Source organism: Salvia splendens, chromosome 16, assembly GCF_004379255.2.
Source record: "Salvia splendens isolate huo1 chromosome 16, SspV2, whole genome shotgun sequence".
NCBI classification, from domain to species: Eukaryota; Viridiplantae; Streptophyta; class Magnoliopsida; order Lamiales; family Lamiaceae; genus Salvia; species Salvia splendens.
The window spans coordinates 16,827,165-16,849,144 of NC_056047.1; the positions used below are offsets into that span (position 1 = coordinate 16,827,165).

A 21,980-nucleotide genomic window follows, 5' to 3' on the forward strand; every position below is an offset into this window, starting at 1 on the left:
AATTTTAGGGCCACTCAAAATCACACAACTTTTTTGTAAGTTAACAAAAACAGCAGACAAAAATAATTGGCTCATTTATACTTTTGTCTAAAAATAAACATCTTTTGTTTGATTTTCGTGTCAATAAATTAATAATGAATGTATGCTTTAGTTAACACTAAAAATAACTTACTATAAAAAGTCTCAGATTATTTGTAATTTGTTTATGGATGATAGCTCAATAATCTCTCCAAATTAATATCTATGAAAATTTGGATGAAGAGAGTAGTTGCTAGTATTTAACTTGCTAAGTTGTTACAAAGATTTTAGAAAATATCTACACTCTGAAAGTGCCAATATTTTATAAAGTTTTATTTAATATAATTAGTTTGAAGGTCAGTCTCCGACATAAAGAGGCCGTGGAAGCCCATGGGCATGCGCTGCGGCAGCTTCACGCTGGCGATTATTTCTAGAGTAGGAGACTTGGCATCCATTACCACAAATTTGGATTCTTCAGTATTTCCACAGTGAAAATATGCCACTAAATAGCCGTCGTCCTCCTCCGCTGCCGGATTGTTCGCCTCCCTCGCAACGAAAAACGGTTCGCCTCCGTGGCAGCCCGCCTCAAACCGCCAGCCGGCCACCGTGCAATCGCCGCCAACCTCCTTGTCTAGTAGGGTTAGGTCTAGCTTCACCACCCCCACCGACCGTTTCTCCCCTAGTATTACTGCATAAATGTACCAAAATAAACAGTATCAAGAATATTAGACATGAATACACCAAATTATTGTGTAAATGTGGTTGGCAATTGAAACTAAAAATATAACATATAACTGTCCCACATTGGTGTCAAGAGAAAACTGAAACTAGTATATAAGTCTCATGGGCCCCTCCTCCTATTACCAATTGGTTTTAGGATGGAACTGATACGAGTATTAGGATTATTATTATTTAGTTTAGATATTATAGAGATTTAGCATATCTTTTTCTATATCTTTGTTTTCTTGTTCATTAAGTCAGTAGCATTATAAATAGGAAAGACTGTTATCTTTTTTATTCATTCAATCAATATATGAAATTATCATTCTTTTGGCTCAATTGAGTATCAAACAAGAAACATCTCCTAAGGTTGCCCACGAGGCTGATCTCGCGCTCAACCGCCCCTTTTTGCCGTCCAAGTCACGACCCAACGTTGGGCGCTCGACAACGACGACATCTCGTTTCTTGATTTTGTGTAGAAATCGACGTTAAGGGGGACGGTCCTTAACAACTGGTGCTTTCGTTGAGAGCTGACCCTCCCACCATCTCGAACCGAAGCTACACCGCTGCCCGACGGAAAACATTCCGCGCACAGCAACTGCTTTGGTTGTCGAGTCCCGCCTGTCCGCCGAGCTCTAGCCGCAGGACAACACTACGTCTGCAATGCCCGACGGGAAGGATTCCCGCGTGCCGCGCCGAAGTCAGACGATCATCATCCACCACAGCCACGCCTCAGTCCGTCAACATGTCATACGACTACGCCGGCTATCGTCGTCGTCAATACGACTTCCCTCAGGCCACACAGCCATTCCGTCCCTACCATCCGACCCAACCTCGCCGTGTAACCAGTTGGGACCCTCCAAGCATCCGGGTGGAAGTATTCCGCCCGCCGTCGTGGCCTGATCCAGAATCACCCTACGTCTCACACCACTTGGATCCACATGATCGTCGCCCACGGCCGAGATACCAGCCCATCGGGTACCGCGATCGCGCGCAAGACGCTTGGCCCCGACACCGCAGCGGCTACGTCGAGAGGGGTGGCCACCTATCTGATCGCGGAGAGCATCAGACCAAATTAGGGTTTGATCGCTACCCGACAACCGCAACGCAGCGGCACCGCCCAACGTGCTGGGACCCACCGACGCAACAGCAGGACCGCGGCTACCCGACCGTTGACCGGCTCCGACGCTCGGAGACGTGCTGGGACCGACCTCGCCCTCGGGAGGAGGTGAGAGTGCGAGTCCAGCCCGCCTTCCACCAGCCCCGCTACTCCACCGAAAAGCCAACGCGGGACCTGTACAGTCAGCCCGCACGTGTGACCAGTCAAACTCCGGAGTAGCCACGCCTGCCGCTAATACGGGTCTCCCAGGCGGAGAAGTCAGAACGGTCCAGGTTGGGTCTCTGCTGGCACTGTCCCGAGAAATGGGTGATGGGACATGTGTGTAAACAACGCATTCTCTGTTATGCGGATGATGGGGAGGAGTTTGAGGAGAACATTCAAGATGAGAATTTAGCCGAAGAGAAAACTAATAATACTCCCACGATAGGATTCGGTGATGATGTTCCCAATGACATTACCGATGTTCACAATGATGGCGCTCCTCTTGATGTTCCAAACAACGAGTCCCCTGGAGAGTTCGTCAAGAACAAAGGGATTGTCATGAACGACAACAAGTCACTGCAAGTGCTCGTTGGGGTATATGATGAGAAGATTGGTGAAAAGGAGGAGACATTGCTAGAAGATAAAGAGGAGGATGGTTCTATTGGTGATTACACTGTTTTCCACGAAAGTGCTTGTGTCTATGTGGATGTCAGTGTCAGTGATGTTACAAGCATGAAGCCTCGATTACCATCGCTCGACGCCGATGCAAGGTTAATTCCTCTGCGAAATAACACGCCGTGTTTGAGCATTCATGAATGTGTGGCAGAACTTTCCATTGTAGCGTTGAATTTGGACGACCACATTAGTCTACATTTATTGATTTTTTATGGAGGTGATAAAGGGAGACATTCAGCGGTTCGATACACGTTTGATCCAGGAGGAGATGCCTCGCCAAGCTTTTGCTTTCAACTCTTGTCCTTGGTTCGTGGTTCCCACCTTGAGGACAAGGTGGATTTTAACCGTGGGGGAGTTGATACGAGTATTAGGATTATTATTATTTAGTTTAGATATTATAGAGATTTAGCATATCTTTTTCTATATCTTTGTTTTCTTGTTCATTAAGTCAGTAGCATTATAAATAGGATAGACTGTTATCTTTTTTATTCATTCAATCAATATATGAAATTATCATTCTTTTGGCTCAATTGAGTATCAAACAAGAAACATCTCCTAAGGTTGCCCACGAGGCTGATCTCGCGCTCAACCGCCCCTTTTTGCCGTCCAAGTCACGACCCAACGTTGGGCGCTCGACAACGACGACATCTCGTTTCTTGATTTTGTGTGGAAATCGACGTTAAGGGGGACGGTCCTTAACAAGAACCCATAGATTTCTATCATGGTATCAGAGCGGGTCGCCGACTGTGGGTCAAATTTAACTGACCCAGCAGTATATCTGGGCCGAAACCGAAAAAAAATGACTGACCCAACAGTATATCTGGACTTAAAAATTTGGGCCAAGTGGTCCAACCGATCGAAAAAATTGGACCAATTGTCCAATCGATTAGAAAAAAAAAGTCCAACCCCTCCAAGGTTCACCTTGAAGGTTTGAGGGAGGGTGTTGGCAATTGAAACTAAAAATATAATATATAACTGTCCAAACTGAAACTAGTATATAACCTTGAAGGGTTTGAGGGAGGGTGTTGGCAATTGAAACAAAAAAGTCCAACCCCTCCAAGGTTCACCTTGAAGGTTTGAGGGAGGGTGTTGGCAATTGAAACTAAAAATATAACATATAACTGTCCAAACTGAAACTAGTATATAACCTTGAAGGGTTTGAGGGAGGGTGTTGGCAATTGAAACTAAAAATATAACATATAACTGTCCCACATCGGTGTCAAGAGAAAACTGAAACTAGTATATAAGTCTCATGGACCCCTCCTCCTATCACCAAATGTTTTTAGGATGAAACCCATGGATTTCTATCAAATGTGAATTATTTCTTGATAAACACAATTTTGCTTCTTCATGCAAAACTACTTTCATATTCCTAATTAATATATACTCTGTAGAAAAATACTAGTTATGAGAAAAATAAATTATTTTTTCCATCCGCCATTATTTATCACTAATTTCCTTTTTAATTTGTCTGCCAATATTTGTGACACTTACTTATTACTCATTCCGTCCCCGAAGAGTATGCACTATTTTCTTTTTCGTTCGTCACCAAAGAGTATGAACATTTTAATTTTGGGAACTTTCTTCTCACTAATAAGATGAGACTCATTTTCCACTAACAATACTTAAAAAATTTTCTCTATCTATCTCTTACTTTGTCAATAATGCATTAAAACTTGTACCGAACCCAAAGTTCATACTCTTTGAGGACGGATGTAGTACTATTTTTAGCAATTGACTCATGTTCTATTAACTCATTACCCTCTTATTTTATTTCACACTTCACTAATTTTTAACTCCCTCCGTCCCATTAAAAATGAAACATTTTCCTTTTTAGGTTGTCCATTGAAAATGAAACGTTTCTTAAAATAGAAATAACTTTATCTTTATTTTTTTTCCTCTCTTACTTTACTCCCTCTTCTTTAATTCACAAAAGAACACTACATAAAATCTTATGCAAAAAAGTACTCTCTCCGTCCCGCTTTAGCAGTCCCGGTTAATCAATTTCGGGTGTCCCGCTTTAGGAGTCCCGGTTGAACTCGGTGCATAAAAATTGGTGTGAAAATTTAAATTTGGTACCAACTACAGTAATTAATATGTTAAATGGAATTAAAAAATTAATGCAAGTGTGAATAGTCACTAGGGGTGACGAAAATAAAAGCAAAAAAGTTGTTTAAAAGTGGGACCCAACCTCCACTACATCATTTATTTATTACACACTTAAACACTCTTTAAAACATGTGCCCGACTCAACCGGGACTGCTAAAGCGGGACGGAGGGAATAAACGTTTTATATTTATTAGGATGGAGGGAGTATTATATTAATTAAAATTCGTGCTGTGTGAAAGTGTGATTTTAATGACGGCGAGAGGAGAGTATATAGTTTTTGTAGAGAGGACCTGTTTTTCTTGGCTGCATAAGCAAGATTGATGACTCCGAATTCGAGAAACTCATCACACAACCTATACCTCTCCACCTTCTTTCTCTTCACATCCACCACAGCCATCTCCATCGTCATCTCCGCGCAATCGATGTTTTCCATCAACCGATCCACCGCCGCCGCATTCGTCGCCACCACGCACACCGTCTAGCCGCCGTCTTCATCCCACGCATTCACACAGTGGAGCGGATTAAACCCCGCCGCCTCAATCCACACGCTCCCCCCCCTCATCCTCCGCATACTTCGGAATCACCCCCAATCTCGCCACCTTTTCCCAATCCACCCCCACCGGCGACCACCCATGGATCCACCACGATCTGCATATCCGGTATAACGGCGTACCTCTCCGTCATCGCGAAGTCGTGAATCGACATCGGCTTCTCTATTGAGTGTTGGTTGAAAATGATTGATTAATAACTGTGATACAGAGATACACTAACCGGGCATAAAATAACCCAATGAAGAACGGAGAAATTAAACGGAAAATAAATTGAATTGAAAATACAAAACAGAATTCGAAACAATAAACCGTAAAGATGTAAGCTGAGTCGAGGAGTCCTCTTTCTGCAAGACGAGATACGCCCCGGTAGTGCTCTTGGTTTGGCGTGTCGTCCCCAAAGATAAAACGGCTTCGTCTCTGAAGTAGCAGCACCGCTAGCAACAGAGCTCCAGCGAACGGGAGTAAGGCGGGGGCAGAGCTTCGACGGGAAGATATGCAGAGAGGGAGAGAGCGTGTATGCAAGAATGCTTGTGTATGTTATGTCTAGAATGCAATGGATGCATGCCTATTTATAGGCCAAGTCCACCTGCAGGGGCATTGATGGAGTCAACAGCCATCATGTGTGCCATGATGGTTTGACTGTAACCGCCGGGGGTTACTGACTGGTGCACTAGCCAGTGGGAGCTGAAGATACACGACGCACCTGGACATGCTACACGACGGGATACACCATGGACCCGTCGGGGTCCAACGGGGACCTATCGTCTCCCGTTATACGTCGGGGTCCAGCGGGGACCTTTTGACTTCCGTTGTGAGTCGGGGTCCAGCGGGGACCTTTTGTCTCCCGTTGTGCGTCGGGGTCCAGCGGGAACGTTTTGTCTCCCGTCATGCGTCGGGGTCCAGCGGGACCATGACGTGGACCAGGACCACCAGGAGTCGGGGTCCATCGGGGATAGCGTGGAGTTTGGGGTGGTCTAAAAAGAACAAGCGGGACACGAACCACGCTCAACGACCAGCTCCAAAGAACAGCCCAAAGACCACCCAAAGACCAATTGCCAAGATCTAAGGCACAAGGCACCAGGCACCCGGTGCACGGGGCACGGGTCACGGGACACGGGTCACGGGCGGGCGGCGGCGGCGTTCGTGTGGGCTCTGACACCCGTCTTATTCCACGATAATTATTACACATAATAATTCATCTGATTAAATACTTCAACAAAGAAGTTTATCATCCCGATGTGGGATAATTAACACTTTGTTAATTAATCCCTTAGTCTCTTCACATAGCTCATTTCTAGCTTTATTGTGACCAACTTTAATATATTATTTCTCACTCACCGGGAATCGGATGTGAGAAAATGAATATACTACGGTCATCTACTCGGAACATAGATCGACGTTATTGCATTTAATTTCACAAAATTAAATGTCTTGTAATATTTATTCTTAGTCAAAAATTATTTGACTAAGCACGATTCCAACATTGAGTTTATCGCCACAGATCTATGCTTTTTCCCGTTCGAATCAATCCGAAAATACCTCAGGAACGGAGGCGCACCGCTGCCGTATTCGAAGGCAAAGGCCTCTCCGGTGACTCCGTCCACCTTCGGATGCGCCGTCATCCGGTAAAACGGCTCGGCCGATCCGAAATCGTGGCAGCCGAGGGTGATTATGTCTCCCTCCGCCGTCAATTTGACGGCGTAGGGCAGATCGGACTCGCAGAGAGCGAAGAGGTGGCCGAAAATTAGGGCTAAATTGGTGTTGGCGGTGCCGAATCCGTGCTTGATCGGATCGAATTAGCCGGCGCTAACCCTAGCTGCAGTCAGGAGAAACCGGGAAATTGAAGATAACAGGCCGCCACTGAAGGAGGAGAAGATGCTTGGGACAAAAGGATAGCCGAATTCACTCTCCACTGCGTGTTTGTGCGTGTTGACGTAGCGGCAGCAGAATGTGGCTTTTCCGTGAGAGAATTTGATCATGTGAAGCATCCCATCGCCTTCGAAAAAATGGTAGGGCCCCTTTGGGAAGAAATTAGGGTTTGGGCCGTTGCGGATGTAGGCCCCGCCGTCGAGGCAGCCGGGGAAGGAGCCCTCCACCGCGGTGCAGGCGGTCGGGGAGAGCTCCTCGACGGGGGCGAAGTTGCCGGAGAGGACTTGTTTGGGGTCGAGGAAGGGGGCGAGGGGAAGGTCGATGAAGTCACATATGAAGTCATCTAGTGTGTTGAAGATGGTTGCAAGAAGTGGTAGTTTTTTTGAAGGGTAATGGATTGGTGATGTTTTGATCAAATGTTTGTTGTTTTAGTGTGTTTTTGGGGATTTGAAGTGATTTAGGTGTGGTGATTGAAGTGTAACGAGACCTAGTTGAGTGAATGTTATGTGATGAAGCATTTTGAAGAGTAGAAAAGAAAGAAACTAGGGTTGTCATAAAACATTTTTTTATGTATAATGTGTTAGAGCATCCCTATCCATGCTCTTAGGCAAGAGCATGGAAGTGGGCCCAGACCCATTTTCATTCATTTTTTTACTCTCCACTCTTCCCCAAGAGCACAACACCCACATCCATGCTCTTCCGCAAGGACATGCTCAAGGGTTCTACCATTCTATTATTCAATTTAAATAAAAATATTTCCACAATATTAAAATGCATTAAAAATACCCGGAATACTATTACAAATTACAAAAAAAATAAAAAAAATACAAAATTAAAATCCTAAAAATTTAAAACTACATAATTAAAGTCTTAAAAAATAAAAATTACATAGTTAAAATTCTAAAAAATTAAAATTACATAATTAAAATCATACAAATTAAAAATTATATAATTAAAAAATACCCCCGTGGAAGACTAGTCCTCTGGCCATATCCCTAATATTTTTCGGAGACCCCGTATCATTGCCAAATGTGAATCAAGTTGCTCGGGAGTCATCCGAGACCTATTGGCCAAATTGATTTGAGCCAAAAGGGTCCACAACGAGTTCGTGGGGGGTTGAGGTGGCACAAAGGGAGCAGGAGCGGGGGCGGTTGGAGTCTCGGCGCGACGACGGTTGGCCGTCGCCTTCTTCCTTCCTTGCGGCCGGCGGTGGGAACTGCTCGTGCCGGCGTCGGGGCTACCGAAGTTAGCTCCGGCAAGCTGGTTAGCCACCTCATCGGAGCTGCCATCGGATAGGGATAACGACCTCGACCGTTTGCTGGAGGAGGATGATAAGCATCCCCTATACTTCGGATTTCTACGCACCTGCTGCCAAGCGCCGAGGTGCTTGAATGGTTTGTAATGCATGGAATGGTAGGTCGACATGGTGTCTGTGATGATGTCGGCCTCGCTCATGCCGCTCCCCGCCGACCGCTGTTCCTGGAGGTAATACCCCTGGAACTTTTGGATTTCTTCGTTGGCTCTGAAGATGGCATTGCGCATCATACTCTCATTGCGCTCGATGGTTCCCTCCGGTCGGTTGGCATTGTACCAGCGAGAGACGCGCCACCAAAACCTCGCCCCAGTTTGGTTCGTGCCGGTTTCCGGATCTTCGGATATTTTGAAATAGGCTGTGAACATCTTCTCCATCTCCGGTGGAGTATACGCGGTGCGGTCGTGCGGACGTGAACGTCCCCGCCACGACTATGAGTAGGAACACTACGAGGACGAGGACAAGGAGCACTGGGGTTGTCCTCCAGATTTTGGGAGCCGCCGATCCACCCGTATCGTCCATCGGTGGCATCTTGCTCGTCCACCGGATAAGGTCGATAGTCACCCGGAATTTGAGAACCTTGGGTTTGAGGAGGGAACGAGAATTCCGTATCTGGATGAGGGAATGGTGTTGGGTTGAACCATTCGTGGTTCCATCCGCGGGAGTCGGAGGAGTGATCGCCTGAGCCGGACATTTTTTTTGCAAGAGTGAAAAGATTGAGAATTGATGAGAGAATTTAGATGAGAGAATTTAGATGATAATTGTATAGTGTGGTGTGAAATTTTTTGTGTGGAAATGAGGATATTTATAGATGAAAAATGTGAATTTGGGAGGGGGGCGGAATGAAAAATAAAGTAAAAGTAGGGAGAAAACGGATATAATTTATTGGGAAGTGGGAAAGTTTTTATAATTTAAAAATGATTTTTTAAATTAAAATTTTAAAAAAAATAGAAAAAGCCAACGACGTTAGCCAATAGAAGGCTGCCACGTCGACCTGCTTAGCGGCACAGACGTGCTTTAAGAGAAGCGCCGTGCCGTCGGCGCGAGCACAGTGGCGGACACGAGTGTGTCGCGCTGTCGGCACAGACGCCGTCCGCCCCATCGAGCAGCGATGGGGATGCTCTTATGTGTGTTCAAGCTCGACGGGGATGCTCACAGTGGGGCGGACGATAGGCTGCCCGATGCATCGGGCGCGCCATCGTCCGCCACTGTGGGTATGCGGACGATGCCCGATGGCTCGTCCGCGCCCTATAGATCGTCCACGGACGAAGCGCGGACGATGGACATCGTCCGCGTTATCGTCCGCCCCACTGTGGGCTAGACGGACGATAGCGCGGCAATGCAACGCATTTTCCTTAAAAAATGTGTTTGCTGGGAGTCGAACCCAGGTCTATTGCTTGGAAGAAGGCAATAATCCTAACCATTGGACTACAAACGCTAGTTGAAATATCTTGAAAACTAAATTGTTTTATTCGTATGAGAATGATATGACAAAAATAAAAATTCACATCTACTTTTTAATCATAAATTATCATCTTAATAAATGTATAAAACTTAATCATTTTGTGGTTGTAAAACTTGAACAAATTAATACTTCGATACTTTACATGCAAGCGTTGAAGTTGATATGCAAATCTACAATTTGATGAAAATTTAGAAATTTACGGGCAAATAACCCTTATATTAATGTTATACTCTAAAGGATACATAATTATTTAAAATATTAACTGTGCCTTGATTTTTTTTATTTTTTTTAATGAAAAAAAGCTTCAAACTTACTACCGTATAAAACTTTAAGCATCAATAATGAGAAAATTGATTCAATGATTGATATGATTACAAATTTACAATGTTATAGAGGGGACCTGCAATAAGTTAATTCAAAAAATGATTAAGTTTTATACATTTATTAAGATGATAATGTTATAAAAAATGATAATTTATGATTAAAAGTAGAATTCGGTGAAACGAGAATTTGCTTCTTCGAGTTATTAAGATGATTTTGTTGTGTGATTGAAATGAAGGTTTTTTCTAATTTTTGTAGTTATTTAAATATTCAAATAAAGAAAATGCTTAGGGCAGCCTTTAAGACGGCTTATAGGACGCCCCACTGCATGTGGAAGGGTAGAAGAATAAAATGCTGACGTGGCGGTGTATAGGGCGGGCTTTAGGGTGTCCCTTAAGGCGCCCCACTGCTGATGCTTATGTGTGTTCAAATAAACTTGATGTGCATGTCATGATGTTATATGTTTTCTGCTGTATTGTCGCTGTCTTCAAATTACCAGTTCCACACACTCCTAAAAGAGTCTCACTTAAAAAGATAATGTTTTAGAAATTTGTATGGCTATGATTGAATTAAGGGAAAACGATTCAAGTGAAAAAATATTTGTCGGCATGAGAAAGTTCATCAAAATTTTCATCGTAATGATATAGAAAAATTTGGACTGTGTTAGGAAATTTGGAATAATAAATTAGTGACCTGTATAAGGTGTTCACTAAAAAAACTAGATTTATCGAGCATCGAAATATTCGATAATCAAACAAAGGTGTTAACTAAAATGTTACCGAGTATTTTTAGAGTATCGTTTTATTAGAAACTAGTTTTACCACCCGTGCTATGCACGGACCATAAAACTTGTAAAAAAATTCTAAGATAAATGAATTTAAAAAACAACGTTGACAAATATTGAGTAATTATGCTTGTAGACGGATCATAAATGTCTAATAAAAAAACACATTGTAAATATAAAAACAAATGAATAAGTGTGTATTTCCAATGAAGAAATATTTTTTTTGAATTTGAAACACATATATGAGTAGACTAAATAAAATATAATACAGAATAAAGATGAGGTAATAATACTTATATACATACATTATACATAAATGAATACTAAAATAAGTTCATTAAAAAACAAAAATTCATAAATACGAAATTACACAAATATCAACAATCCAATAGTTCATAAATTTTGAAAAACTTCTTTATAAACAATGTTAACAGTGGTATCACCATTGCCTTCATCTACTTCATCTTTACACACCAAAATCTTCAAACCTTCACGACTTGTGACTCTTGATATAGCAACATACAGCTGTCCATGATTAAAAACAGGTTTTCTAAAAAATAATCCAACATGAGAGAGTGATTGACCCTGACTCTTGTTAATGGTCATTGCATACGACACAACCAAAGGAAATTGTCTTCTTTGAAACTTGAAAGGCAATCTCGGATCAGATGGTATTAATGACATTCGAGGAATCAACACTTTATGACCAATATTATGGTCACCCAATACCTGTCCCTCTAACACATAATCACCTAATCGTGTAATTATCAATCTTGTGCCATTACACAACCCGTTTGACAGGTCTATGTTCCTCAACAACATCACAGGAGTACCAACTTTCAATAACAATTCATGGTTAGGAGTACCAGAACACTTCAATTTATTCAAAAACTCAACAGAATGTATCTCAGCAAGACCATTTGATGTTGAGTCAGGGTTTGAAATACTATCAGAACTAAAGTAAACTCGACCTTGAGACTGATCCAAAGATATCATGAATTGGTTAACCTCGTCAACTACCTCTAAAGTAGGAGCAAGTATAGCACGACCATGCAAACAACTAATCAATTCTTCAGGATTCATGTAAGAAGGATAGACATTTGAAACAATGGTTCTAAGAGGATCACCAGAATTTGGCAAAACAATGTCAATGGGAAGTTGAATAGCCACTTCACCATCATTTGGACCACCAATAACACCATCTCCAATAGAAGCAACCCAAGAGGAAAATTCCTTCAACTTAGAGGCTTCATGAACATTTTCTGTATTCAAAAGCCTCATATTTTTTGTTAGCCTTAAAACTGTGCAACTCTTCCAAAGATAAGATGAGTTAATGGTAGCATTCACAACATCTTGACGGCTGCCTTTAGGAACAACTGGCAAGATCTGTCTAAAGTCACCACCAAAAACAACAGTTTTTCCACCAAACGGTTTGTTCCTATTTAACTCATCGCAAACACGCATAATATCTCTTAAAGTTCTATCCACGGCTTCTATGCAATGTTTATGAATCATCGGAGCTTCATCCCATATAATAAGCTTAGCTCTCACAATCAACTCAGCCAGTGCACCGCCTGGTTTAATATTGCACATAGAATCTTCATTCACATTAATGGAAATTTTAAACCGAGAATGAGCTGTTCTACCACCAGACAATAATAAAGAAGCTATGCCACTGGACGCCACATTTAAAATAATATCGCCCTTCGAACGAATCCCTGCAGACAATGATCTCCAAATGAAAGTTTTCCCAGTACCTCCATACCCATAAACAAAAAATATTCCTCCATAATTAGAATGCACAGACGACATTATAGTGTCATGCACAGAAAGTTGTTCACCAGTGAATTTAGAGATAGATTCCAAATATTCCCTTGCTAAACATTCACGATCATAACACAACTCATCAGCAATCAACCTATTTTCACTTGACTCAAAATACTGACTATCCGGATACGGCAAACCATGGAAATCACGCAAAGTTTTGCCAAGATTTTGCAACAATTTCTCAATCTCTGCCAATGCAACATTCTGAATTTCATCCTCACTCAAGATCATACCTATAATAATTAAGAATACGTTGTTAGAATTAAACTTATATTATAAATTGAAATTAATAACAAATAACATAATACACATGCAATTAAAATAATTAACAAATAACTTACCAGGATTATTTGTTAATTTCCGGCGGTTATAAAGAACATCTTCAGAAAAATATTTCCAACATCTTTGCCAAACAAAGTCCGGCCGTGAAATAGATTCAGATGTTAACAAACTCACAAAGAGCAATCTCAAAGAGTGAGCTGAAGCCCAAAAAGAAGCCTCTACAATTCCATCAACATATTCCTTATCATCATCCAACAATCCTAAAGCAAAGCAAGCATCTCTAAATGTATCTGAAACGAGGATTTTTTTTATATATATCGCGTGTGCACAGAAATAGATCACTGCAAGCGCTTGGTCAAGACACCACGCTCCTTAAATCCACTAGAGCACAAGGTCTAGGAACTTAAGAGAACATAAAGTGCTTGGTCGTTGGACACACATCGACTCCCCTTCAAAAAAATATAAATCCCTCAACCCGAATACTATGAATTAGTATAGGGAAGTGGGGTCGATCCCACAGAGATGGACTCGCAAAGTAGTGCTCAGAGACTTTGGACAGACAAATGGCTGCTGCCACGCAACAAAAGGGTTGAGAATTTTAAACTAACTCTAGACCTAGGCAGAAAATGTAAATGCTAGACCTAGGACATGTTAAACTTGTAAATTCAGACTTCGACAACAAGAAACATAACCACTTCCTAGACAGTGTAAACAACTACCTAATCTAGCTAAACAGAATATGACTGAAAGTGGGGACCATAATTCCAAAAACGGCAAGTACGGAAAGAACTGCAGATTAACAAACTCTGACGCTAGCTCGCAGCAAAATGCATCCTCTCAACCAAATTAAACTTGCAGATGAACAAACAGAGCAAAAAGCGAGATTCGAACAGAATATAGAGATTTGGTCGTCGTTATCTTGCTGCAACTCGGAAACACATCAGATCTGCGTACACTAGACGGAATGAAAGAAAAATGCGTAAACTAAGCATGAAAATCAGATCGAAACTACTCAGATTCACGTCAGAATACTTGATCCACTCCGGATCCAAGACATCCGAACCCAACAAATCCAGCAAATCCAACCAAAATTCCTCCACAATCCAACTCCAATCTCCCAGATCTGACCATTAACCTACAATAACTCAGTAAACAGCTGCGAAACGCATCCAACTCAGACAATTTAAAAACTCCAAAATCTCAATAAGCGAAACGATCAAACCAGAAATCAACACAATCGCCATAACGGAAAATCAAACTTGCATTTAAACCAGAAACTATTCGGTGAAAACAGCGAACCGAGCTTCGAACAACGAAGCTCGGCAGAGTAAGCAAAATGCGGAAAGCGGAAAATAAATTGTTTCTTCGCTCCTAACAAGAGCGGTGTTACACCATTTCGGAAACTAAGATGAAACCCGGACGTGCGAACTGAGATCTCCTCAAAACTAGTATCAAGTGTGTGTGTGGGAAAGTGAACTAAGCAACAGGCTGTGGTGAGGTCTCCCCCGGGAAGATCCCTCCAGCTTGCATGCTTCTGCCTTTTATAGATGCGGACATAGCCCTTGAGTCTTCGTAGAAATCCCTATTCTACCCTTCAACTCTGGAGCTTCCTCCGTCGAGCAATTCTCTTCATAATCGTTCACTAAATCGCCAGTTCCTCGACCTTGTGATTTTTTGGTCTTCTTTCCTGGACCTGGCGAATTCCTTCACACACCTGGCTTAAAACGTGCGTTAGTCCTAGTAAAATCACGAATTAAATCCCTAGACCCTTGCATGAAATTAGCCTTATCAAACTGCTCACACTTAAACCATGCTTGTCCTCAAGTATGAAAGACAAGAAAAAGAAATAAGGCGAATTTCAATGCACGGCCCCCTCCCCAAGTACTATTCTACAAACAAAACAGACTCCTAGACCTAGACAACTACAACACGAAACACATAAAAAATCACAAAAGAAAAGAAAACACATAAGCGCATAAACTGGTATTTTCCTAGCAGCCATCCCCACAAGTTTAAGGTCAATCCAAGCGTTTACAGCCTCAGATTCCTCCCCTTCCCTTCTTCTATCTAGTCGAGTTGTCAGTTCGTCAAGATAGCCTTCTGACTTCCCAATTGTTAGATTCACTCAATCACTCATTCCTCACCAGGGATGTTAGGATCGGATCGCTCTTAAGTTAAAGTTACTCCACTGATGCATCGGGTTATGAGAGTTTCTCCTTCCTACCGTCTCCTTTTTATTCCTGGGTCTGGTTACTACTGCTTCCTGCCCTTAAATATATATATATATATATATATATATATATATATATATATATATATTTTTTTTTTTTCCCTGGACTTCGTCCAGCTTATACCTCCGGTTTTATTATTTTAACTCCTCCCCTGGACTTCGTCCAGCTTATACCTCCGGTTCCTGGACTTCGTCCAGCTTATACCTCCTTTTCCTGGACTTCGTCCAGCTTATACCTCCAGAAACCCTTTTTTTTTCCGTCAGACTCTTCTCCCTAAGCATCAAGTGGTAGCCCATTCTTTTTACAAGTTAGCTCAAAGTGTATAGGCTTATAACTCGCTCTTATAGTAGGGCTGCACAACTGGGTTATCTAAGGCATCCTCTATCGTTCTTACTTCATCCAACTGACTTTGATTTATTAAGAGAAAAGGATTCACAATTTAACATGTATTTTCTCTTCAATTACTCTCCCTAAGGGGCTTTTTGCTATTTATTTTACCAGTTATGCAAACACGAAACCTAAAAAAACTTCTACAAACTCCTAGACCTAACAGAATATGTACAAGACACTAACTGCACTAACTGCGTCCCCCCTCCCACTTCATTTATGCTTGTCCCCAAGCAATCCGTATGAAGTGGAAAGCAGGCCAGTTAGTGGCGACATGAAACGAACTCAACAAAACACAAACTTCTCACACTTAGACCAAGCATTGGGCTAAGTGGGAGAAGGAACAACATACAACACAAAACAAGTTATGACATATAACCCCTTCTCACACTTAGACCAATGCCTGGTCTAAGTGGAAGGGTTCAACACATATATACAGAACCTAGCATGCTGGCAGGTAAAACAGAAATAAAACGAAAGAACTGTTAAATAAAAGAAAGAAAAAGTTACTTGGGTTTGAGGGGAAATTCAATTCGGTGTCTGGCCCCCGTGGGAGCCAAACTTTGGTGGCACCGTCGGCTGGGTCACCTTTGCTTTCTTCCTGGCCGGCATCTCCGGCTTCACTGGTCTGTCATCAGCAGGTCGGGGTATGGCTGTCCTCAGGACCACGGGTCTAGCGGAAGAGGGGGTGATGTGAGGCCTCGGGCCTTGTGATGGCTTTTGCGCGGATACACTTCCTGGACTTAGCGTTGTAATGTTGCCGCTAGACCCAGGAATAGTTTCTGATGCATCCGGGAACTTTTTGTGCAGCCATTTCAGCATGGTCGTCATCAAAGCAACACCCTCCGCCATCCTGTTGGTTTGCTCACTTGACGAAGCCACCCAATCGGTGATACTTCCCCTCAGGACTGCGGCCTCTTCCCTGCTTTTTCCGAATTCCCTTCGGATCTCAGTCATTTCCTTGCGTACCCCGTCGATTCCTTTCCTTACCTCCTCAACTTCTTTCTGAACTCCCTGAACCATCAGCCTGACTTCGTCCTCAGTGGCGTGATCCTTTACCTCCACACCATCGGGTTCCTGCTTGACTTGTGCCTCTGACTTACCGACCTCATAAAAACACACCTCCTTCCCTCGGGCGATCAGCAACCCCTTGTTGAAAAAAAAGTCGAAATTGAAGACTTCCGGGGCTGAGCACATCTTTACTACACGGCAGGCCTTGCTGATTTTAATTACAATGTTGCGCTGCAAATAGGCCCCGAGAAGATGGCACGTGTACAGATGCCTGGACGGGTTGGAGGTGACTTGATGGCAGGCTTGGGCTAACCAATAACCCAAATGAACTCGTACTCCTGTGGCCATGCACCACGTAAAGTATAGGTCGGCGGTCGTCAGGGCGTTGTTGGCAGTGCCCATCAAGTTGTAGCTAACAAAAGTTTGGGCGAATCGCAGGACCCGATTTTCTATATGGTGTGCCTTCGAAAAACTTGTTTTAAATTGACCCACTCTTGAGTGAGTCAAGAACTCCCACGCACCTTGTGCCTGAAATCCTGGCGTCAACTTCGGCGGACCAACCATTCTGTCGTTCCACAGGCCCTCATCATCTTCTGTTCTCGTTAGCAAGCCCATCCGCAGCGTCCACTCCCGGATACTCATCCTATGTTCTTCATTAAAAAGCCTGAAAGCTATGGAATCCGCATCCAAATCGGCGGTGGATTTGAACCGGAAGGTGGAAAAGAATTCACGGGCCGCGTCGACTGGAACTTCGAAAGTGCTGTGCTTTAGTAACCAATCAAAACCGATTGCATCTATATACCCCCTGAACTCATCGTTAGAGCTAATATGTTTGAGTTCCGCCGGGTGGTACATTTTTCCGGACTTCGCCACCTTTCCCTCAGCACTCTTTTCCTTGTATATGGCCACACGTTTTGGATCGTCAAATCTTCTCATATCGTCTAGCAGCTCGTTTGTAATCCAAATCTCCGTCGGCTCAAAGTTCAGTACATCCTCGTCTTGCTCCTCCTCTGAATCACTGGACCTGGCAGGATTCTCGGGGTCCGTGGCGTATGGTACCTTGGCGGGTGGAGGAAGTGGAGATTCAGTAGATTTCCCCCTCTCCTTCCCGGTCGAGGAGGAAGCAATTTGTTTCCCTTTCCTCTTCTTAGCCCTCGCGCGGCGCCCCTCTTCGTCACTCTCCCTTCCACTCGGCCTGGGGGAGTCTTCCTGCGCAGACACGGCTGTCGCTAGGTCCAGCGTATCCTTTTCCTTTTGTTGGGCAGAAACGGCAATGTCATCAAGAATACTCCGACGTGTCCGTCTCCTTGTTTCCCTTAGATTAAGCTGCGAATCGGCCTCCTCAGAGACCTCAGTTAAATCCACTATCATGTTGAGTCCTGCATCGACAGTTTCTTGAGCACCCTCAGAATCGAGTGCTCCACTTTCCTCTGCTAACAATGGGGTTGCCCCCGTGATATAAACAGGGGTTTCTAACCCCGTAAGATTTCCTTCAGGTTGGGCTTCAGTGCCCACAGATTTTTTGGGAGTCCTTCCCGCATCAACATCTTCCTCAGTAAATTGGGCTTCATCGCCCCCAACTACGTCTAGGGTTTCCTTTTCAGAATTTAGGGCTTCGCCGCCCACTTGAACATCATCATCATCAACAACGGCATCCCTCTCAACAGACGCCTCCAGAACAGGGGTTTCCCCCTCAGCCCTACTAACAGTAATGGCGGTGTCTTCAACTACCGCAACAAGAGCATCTACCCCCCCAACAACACTCTCCACCAAATTCACAGCAGAAATATCAAGGTTTACTCCCTCTGAAACACCATCACCTCCAAACTTTAAAACATGGGATTCCTTCTGAGAATCAGAACCTAACCTGGGTTCACCTACGGCCAATAACGTCAGTCCCGCGGCCAGATCTGTCTCTACTTCGCGAATCTCCGTAATGGGTGATCCTGGAACGTCGAGCACTGCATCGTCCTCCGGCCTGGTGGCGGTTTCTGGGACTGTGTCCTGGGCAGAGGTGGTTTCTTCTGGAATAATGGTAGCAGCCTCCGGCGCGGTTTCTTGTACAGCAGTGGGTGGTGTCTCGACAACCTCCGGTTGTGTCACGGTGGTTGTTGGAACGGCTGGCATGAGTTGTCCCATTGCAAACATCGCGAACGCTTGCATCGCTTTATCGGCCCCTCCGAACTTCTGAAATAGTTCATTCATGAACTCCGCCGCACTCTTCTCGGCGGATCCAGAAGCGCTGCTGGTTCCTTGTTGGTTATCCATGGTATTCTGCAGAAAATTTTGAAAAGAACTTGGGCGAAATTTTCAGATTAGGGTTAGAGAGAGATTGAAATTTGGGGTTTTTTTTGATTTGGGAGAGAGAATATTTGGAGAGAGAATGAGTAATGAAAAAAATAAAAAGGCCAAAACCGATCATAGTGTAGGCATTGGAGAGGACAGTTCCTTTTGCAGGCGGGTGCAGGTGGTGACGCTAGCGACCGTACGCCTCCCCATAAAGTGCTCTTTGAAATCCGGACCGGTGCCAATTCCCTCCAAAACTCTTTTACCCCACAATTCCTTGCTCAAGTAAATTCCTTCTGCCAAAACACACTAAAAGAAAACATCAAACTAAAAAAAACAAATATGAAACGCCGAACTCCCCGGGTCTAGGATATGACAGCATCAAAAACATTCCCGATGGTTCTGGTGTTTTGAAAATATTTTTAGAAGAATAAAATTTTTTATTTGTTTGGATTTTTCTTGATTTAAAGAAAGCAATTAAATATTTACAAAATTGTTGTAAAGTGTTCTCAAAATTTCCTGGATCAGGGTATGGTCAAACTTTTAATTACTAGACCCAGGAGATATTTTAAAAACACTTCCTTCCTAGACTGGTTAGGTGATATCAAAGAGTGCGCGTAGTGGCACTTCGTCCACTACACACAACTCTGAGCTATCCCTAAAGACCTTTATCCTATGTCCATTGACAAGAAAAGGTATGGAATTTGGTGCACTTCCCTGGATTTCAACTGCTCCGTTTGCTCGAAGTCCCATGATGATGTAAGGCCCAATCCATTTAGACTTTAACTTTCCAGGCATCAACTTGAGCTTGGATTGAAACAAAAGGACTTTCTGTCCTACCCTGAGTTCCTTGACCCGGAGATTTTTATCATGCCAAAGCTTAGTTTTTTCCTTATACCACATGGCAGATTCATAAGACTCAAGCCGTAACTCTTCCAGTTCCTGGAGCTGCATCTTCCTCTCTTCTTCACAAGCCTGCGGATTCATGTTGATCTCTTTGACCGCCCAGTATGCTCTGTGTTCGATTCCCACGGGTAAGTGGCACATTTTTCCGAATACCAACCTATATGGTGACATACCAATAGGTGTCTTATAAGCTGTCCTATAAGCCCATAATGCATCATCCAGTCTCTTACTCCAATCCTTCCTAGACGGGTTCACCGTTTTTTCGAGAATGGCCTTTATCTCCCTATTTGATATTTCTGCCTGGCCATTGGACTGAGGATGATAAGGTGTAGACAACCTATGGTGGACTCCGTATTTCTTCATGAGAGCCTCTATTGTACGGTTCTTAAAATGGGTTCCTTGGTCTGAGATGACAGCCCTAGGGATCCCGTACCTGTTGAAAATGTTAGACCGCAGAAATTTGGCTACTTCCACAGCTTCGCAGGAGGTCGTAGCTTTTGCCTCTGTCCATTTCGAAACGTAGTCCACCGCCACAAGTATGTATGTATTCCCATATGAAGATGGAAATGGACCCATAAAGTCCATACCCCAAACATCGAAAATCTCACAAACAATCACCGGAACTTGTGGCATTTCGTCCCTTCTAGAAATTCCTCCAATCTGCTGACACCTTTCGCAATTCTGGCAGAATTCGAATGCATCCTTATGTAATGTAGGCCAGTAGAAACCACTGTCTAGAACCTTCCTTGCAGTCTTCCTAGGTCCAAAGTGACCCCCACAAGCTAAAGCATGGCAATGATTCAGCACATCCCTTTGCTCCCACTCCGGAATGCATCTCCTAATTACCTGGTCAGCTCCCATTTTCCACAAATACGGATCGTCCCAAAAGTAGTATTTGGCTTCACTTTTTAATTTCATCTTCTGGGCCCGGGAAATTTCGTCGGAACTGGGCACTTCTCTAGTGACCAAGTAATTTGCTAGATCAGCGAACCATGGCTCTGCATTCGCCTGGCATTTCCTTTTTTCAGCATCTCCTGGACCTGTTGCTGCCATTACTTCTTCCCAATTGATAGGTCTAGGAGAATCGTTAAAATAATAAAGATGTTCTTCCGGGAACGCATCAGGTATTGCTTCATCCGTCTCACCTTGGTAAATGCGACTCAGGTGATCAGCCACCTTGTTCTCCGTCCCCTTCTTGTCTCTGACTTCCCAGTTAAACTCTTGTAACAGTAACACCCATCGGATCAACCTCGGCTTAGACTCCTTCTTTGCCAGTAAGTACTTTATCGCAGCGTGATCTGTGAAGACTATCACCCTCGACCCGAGCAGATATGGTCGAAATTTTTCAAAAGAGTACACGACTGCCAACATTTCCTTCTCCGTGGTGTCGTAATTTTTCTGGGCTTGATTTAGCGTTTTTGACGCATAGAAAATCACGTAACTTTTTCCATCAACTCTTTGACCTAGCACCGCCCCTACTGCATAGTCACTCGCATCGCACATGATTTCAAACGGCAAACCCCAATCAGGTGCTCTGATGATGGGGGCAGATACTAATCTGTCCTTCAGCAGCTGAAAAGCCTTAATGCATCCCTCATTAAAAACAAACTCAACATCGTTATGCAACAGATGAGTGAGTGGCTGAGCAATTTTGGCAAAATCCTTTATAAATCTCCTGTAGAATCCTGCGTGACCTAGGAATCCCCTCACTTCCTTTTGATTTGTCGGGTGGGGCAGTTTTGATATCACGTCCACTTTTGCTTGGTCCACCTGTATGCCCCTTTCCGATACTACATGCCCCAGGACAATTCCTTCAGGGACCATGAAGTGGCATTTCTCGAAATTCAAAACCAAGTGCTTCTCTTGACATCTTCTCAGCACTACATCCAAACTCGCCAGACATGAATCAAATGAATCCCCGTATACAGTGAAGTCGTCCATAAAGATCTCGATGCAATCTTCCAGCAGGTCTGAGAAAATACTCATCATACATCGTTGAAAAGTGCCTGGTGCATTGCAAAGGCCAAACGGCATTCTCCGATATGCATACGTTCCGAACGGACACGTGAAAGTTGTCTTCTCCTGGTCCTCGGGGTCCACGTAAATTTGGAAATACCCACTATA

General features: G+C 43.5%; 1 protein-coding gene, 1 non-coding gene and 1 pseudogene across 2 annotated transcripts; all 3 read right to left on the minus strand.

The window, feature by feature from the left end:
- Positions 1 to 213: 213 nt before the first annotated feature.
- On the minus strand, positions 214 to 10,389 carry LOC121770783 (annotated as a pseudogene).
- Positions 9,720 to 9,794, minus strand: TRNAR-UCU. Its single transcript is given in 2 exon segments — positions 9,720 to 9,754; positions 9,758 to 9,794. It is a non-coding gene; the product is annotated as a tRNA-Arg (tRNA).
- Positions 10,390 to 11,319: 930 nt separating the features above from the next.
- Positions 11,320 to 12,441, minus strand: LOC121770781 (ATP-dependent DNA helicase PIF1-like). Its single transcript, XM_042167554.1, has one exon. The coding sequence runs from the start codon at positions 12,439 to 12,441 to the stop codon at positions 11,320 to 11,322; it is 1,122 nt and encodes a 373-aa protein (XP_042023488.1).
- Positions 12,442 to 21,980: the final 9,539 nt, after the last annotated feature.

Bases quoted from the DNA above. Each gene is read 5' to 3' on its own strand.
- LOC121770781 (XM_042167554.1), bottom strand. From the start codon at position 12,441: ATGATTCATAAACATTGCATAGAAGCCGTGGATAGAACTTTAAGAGAT.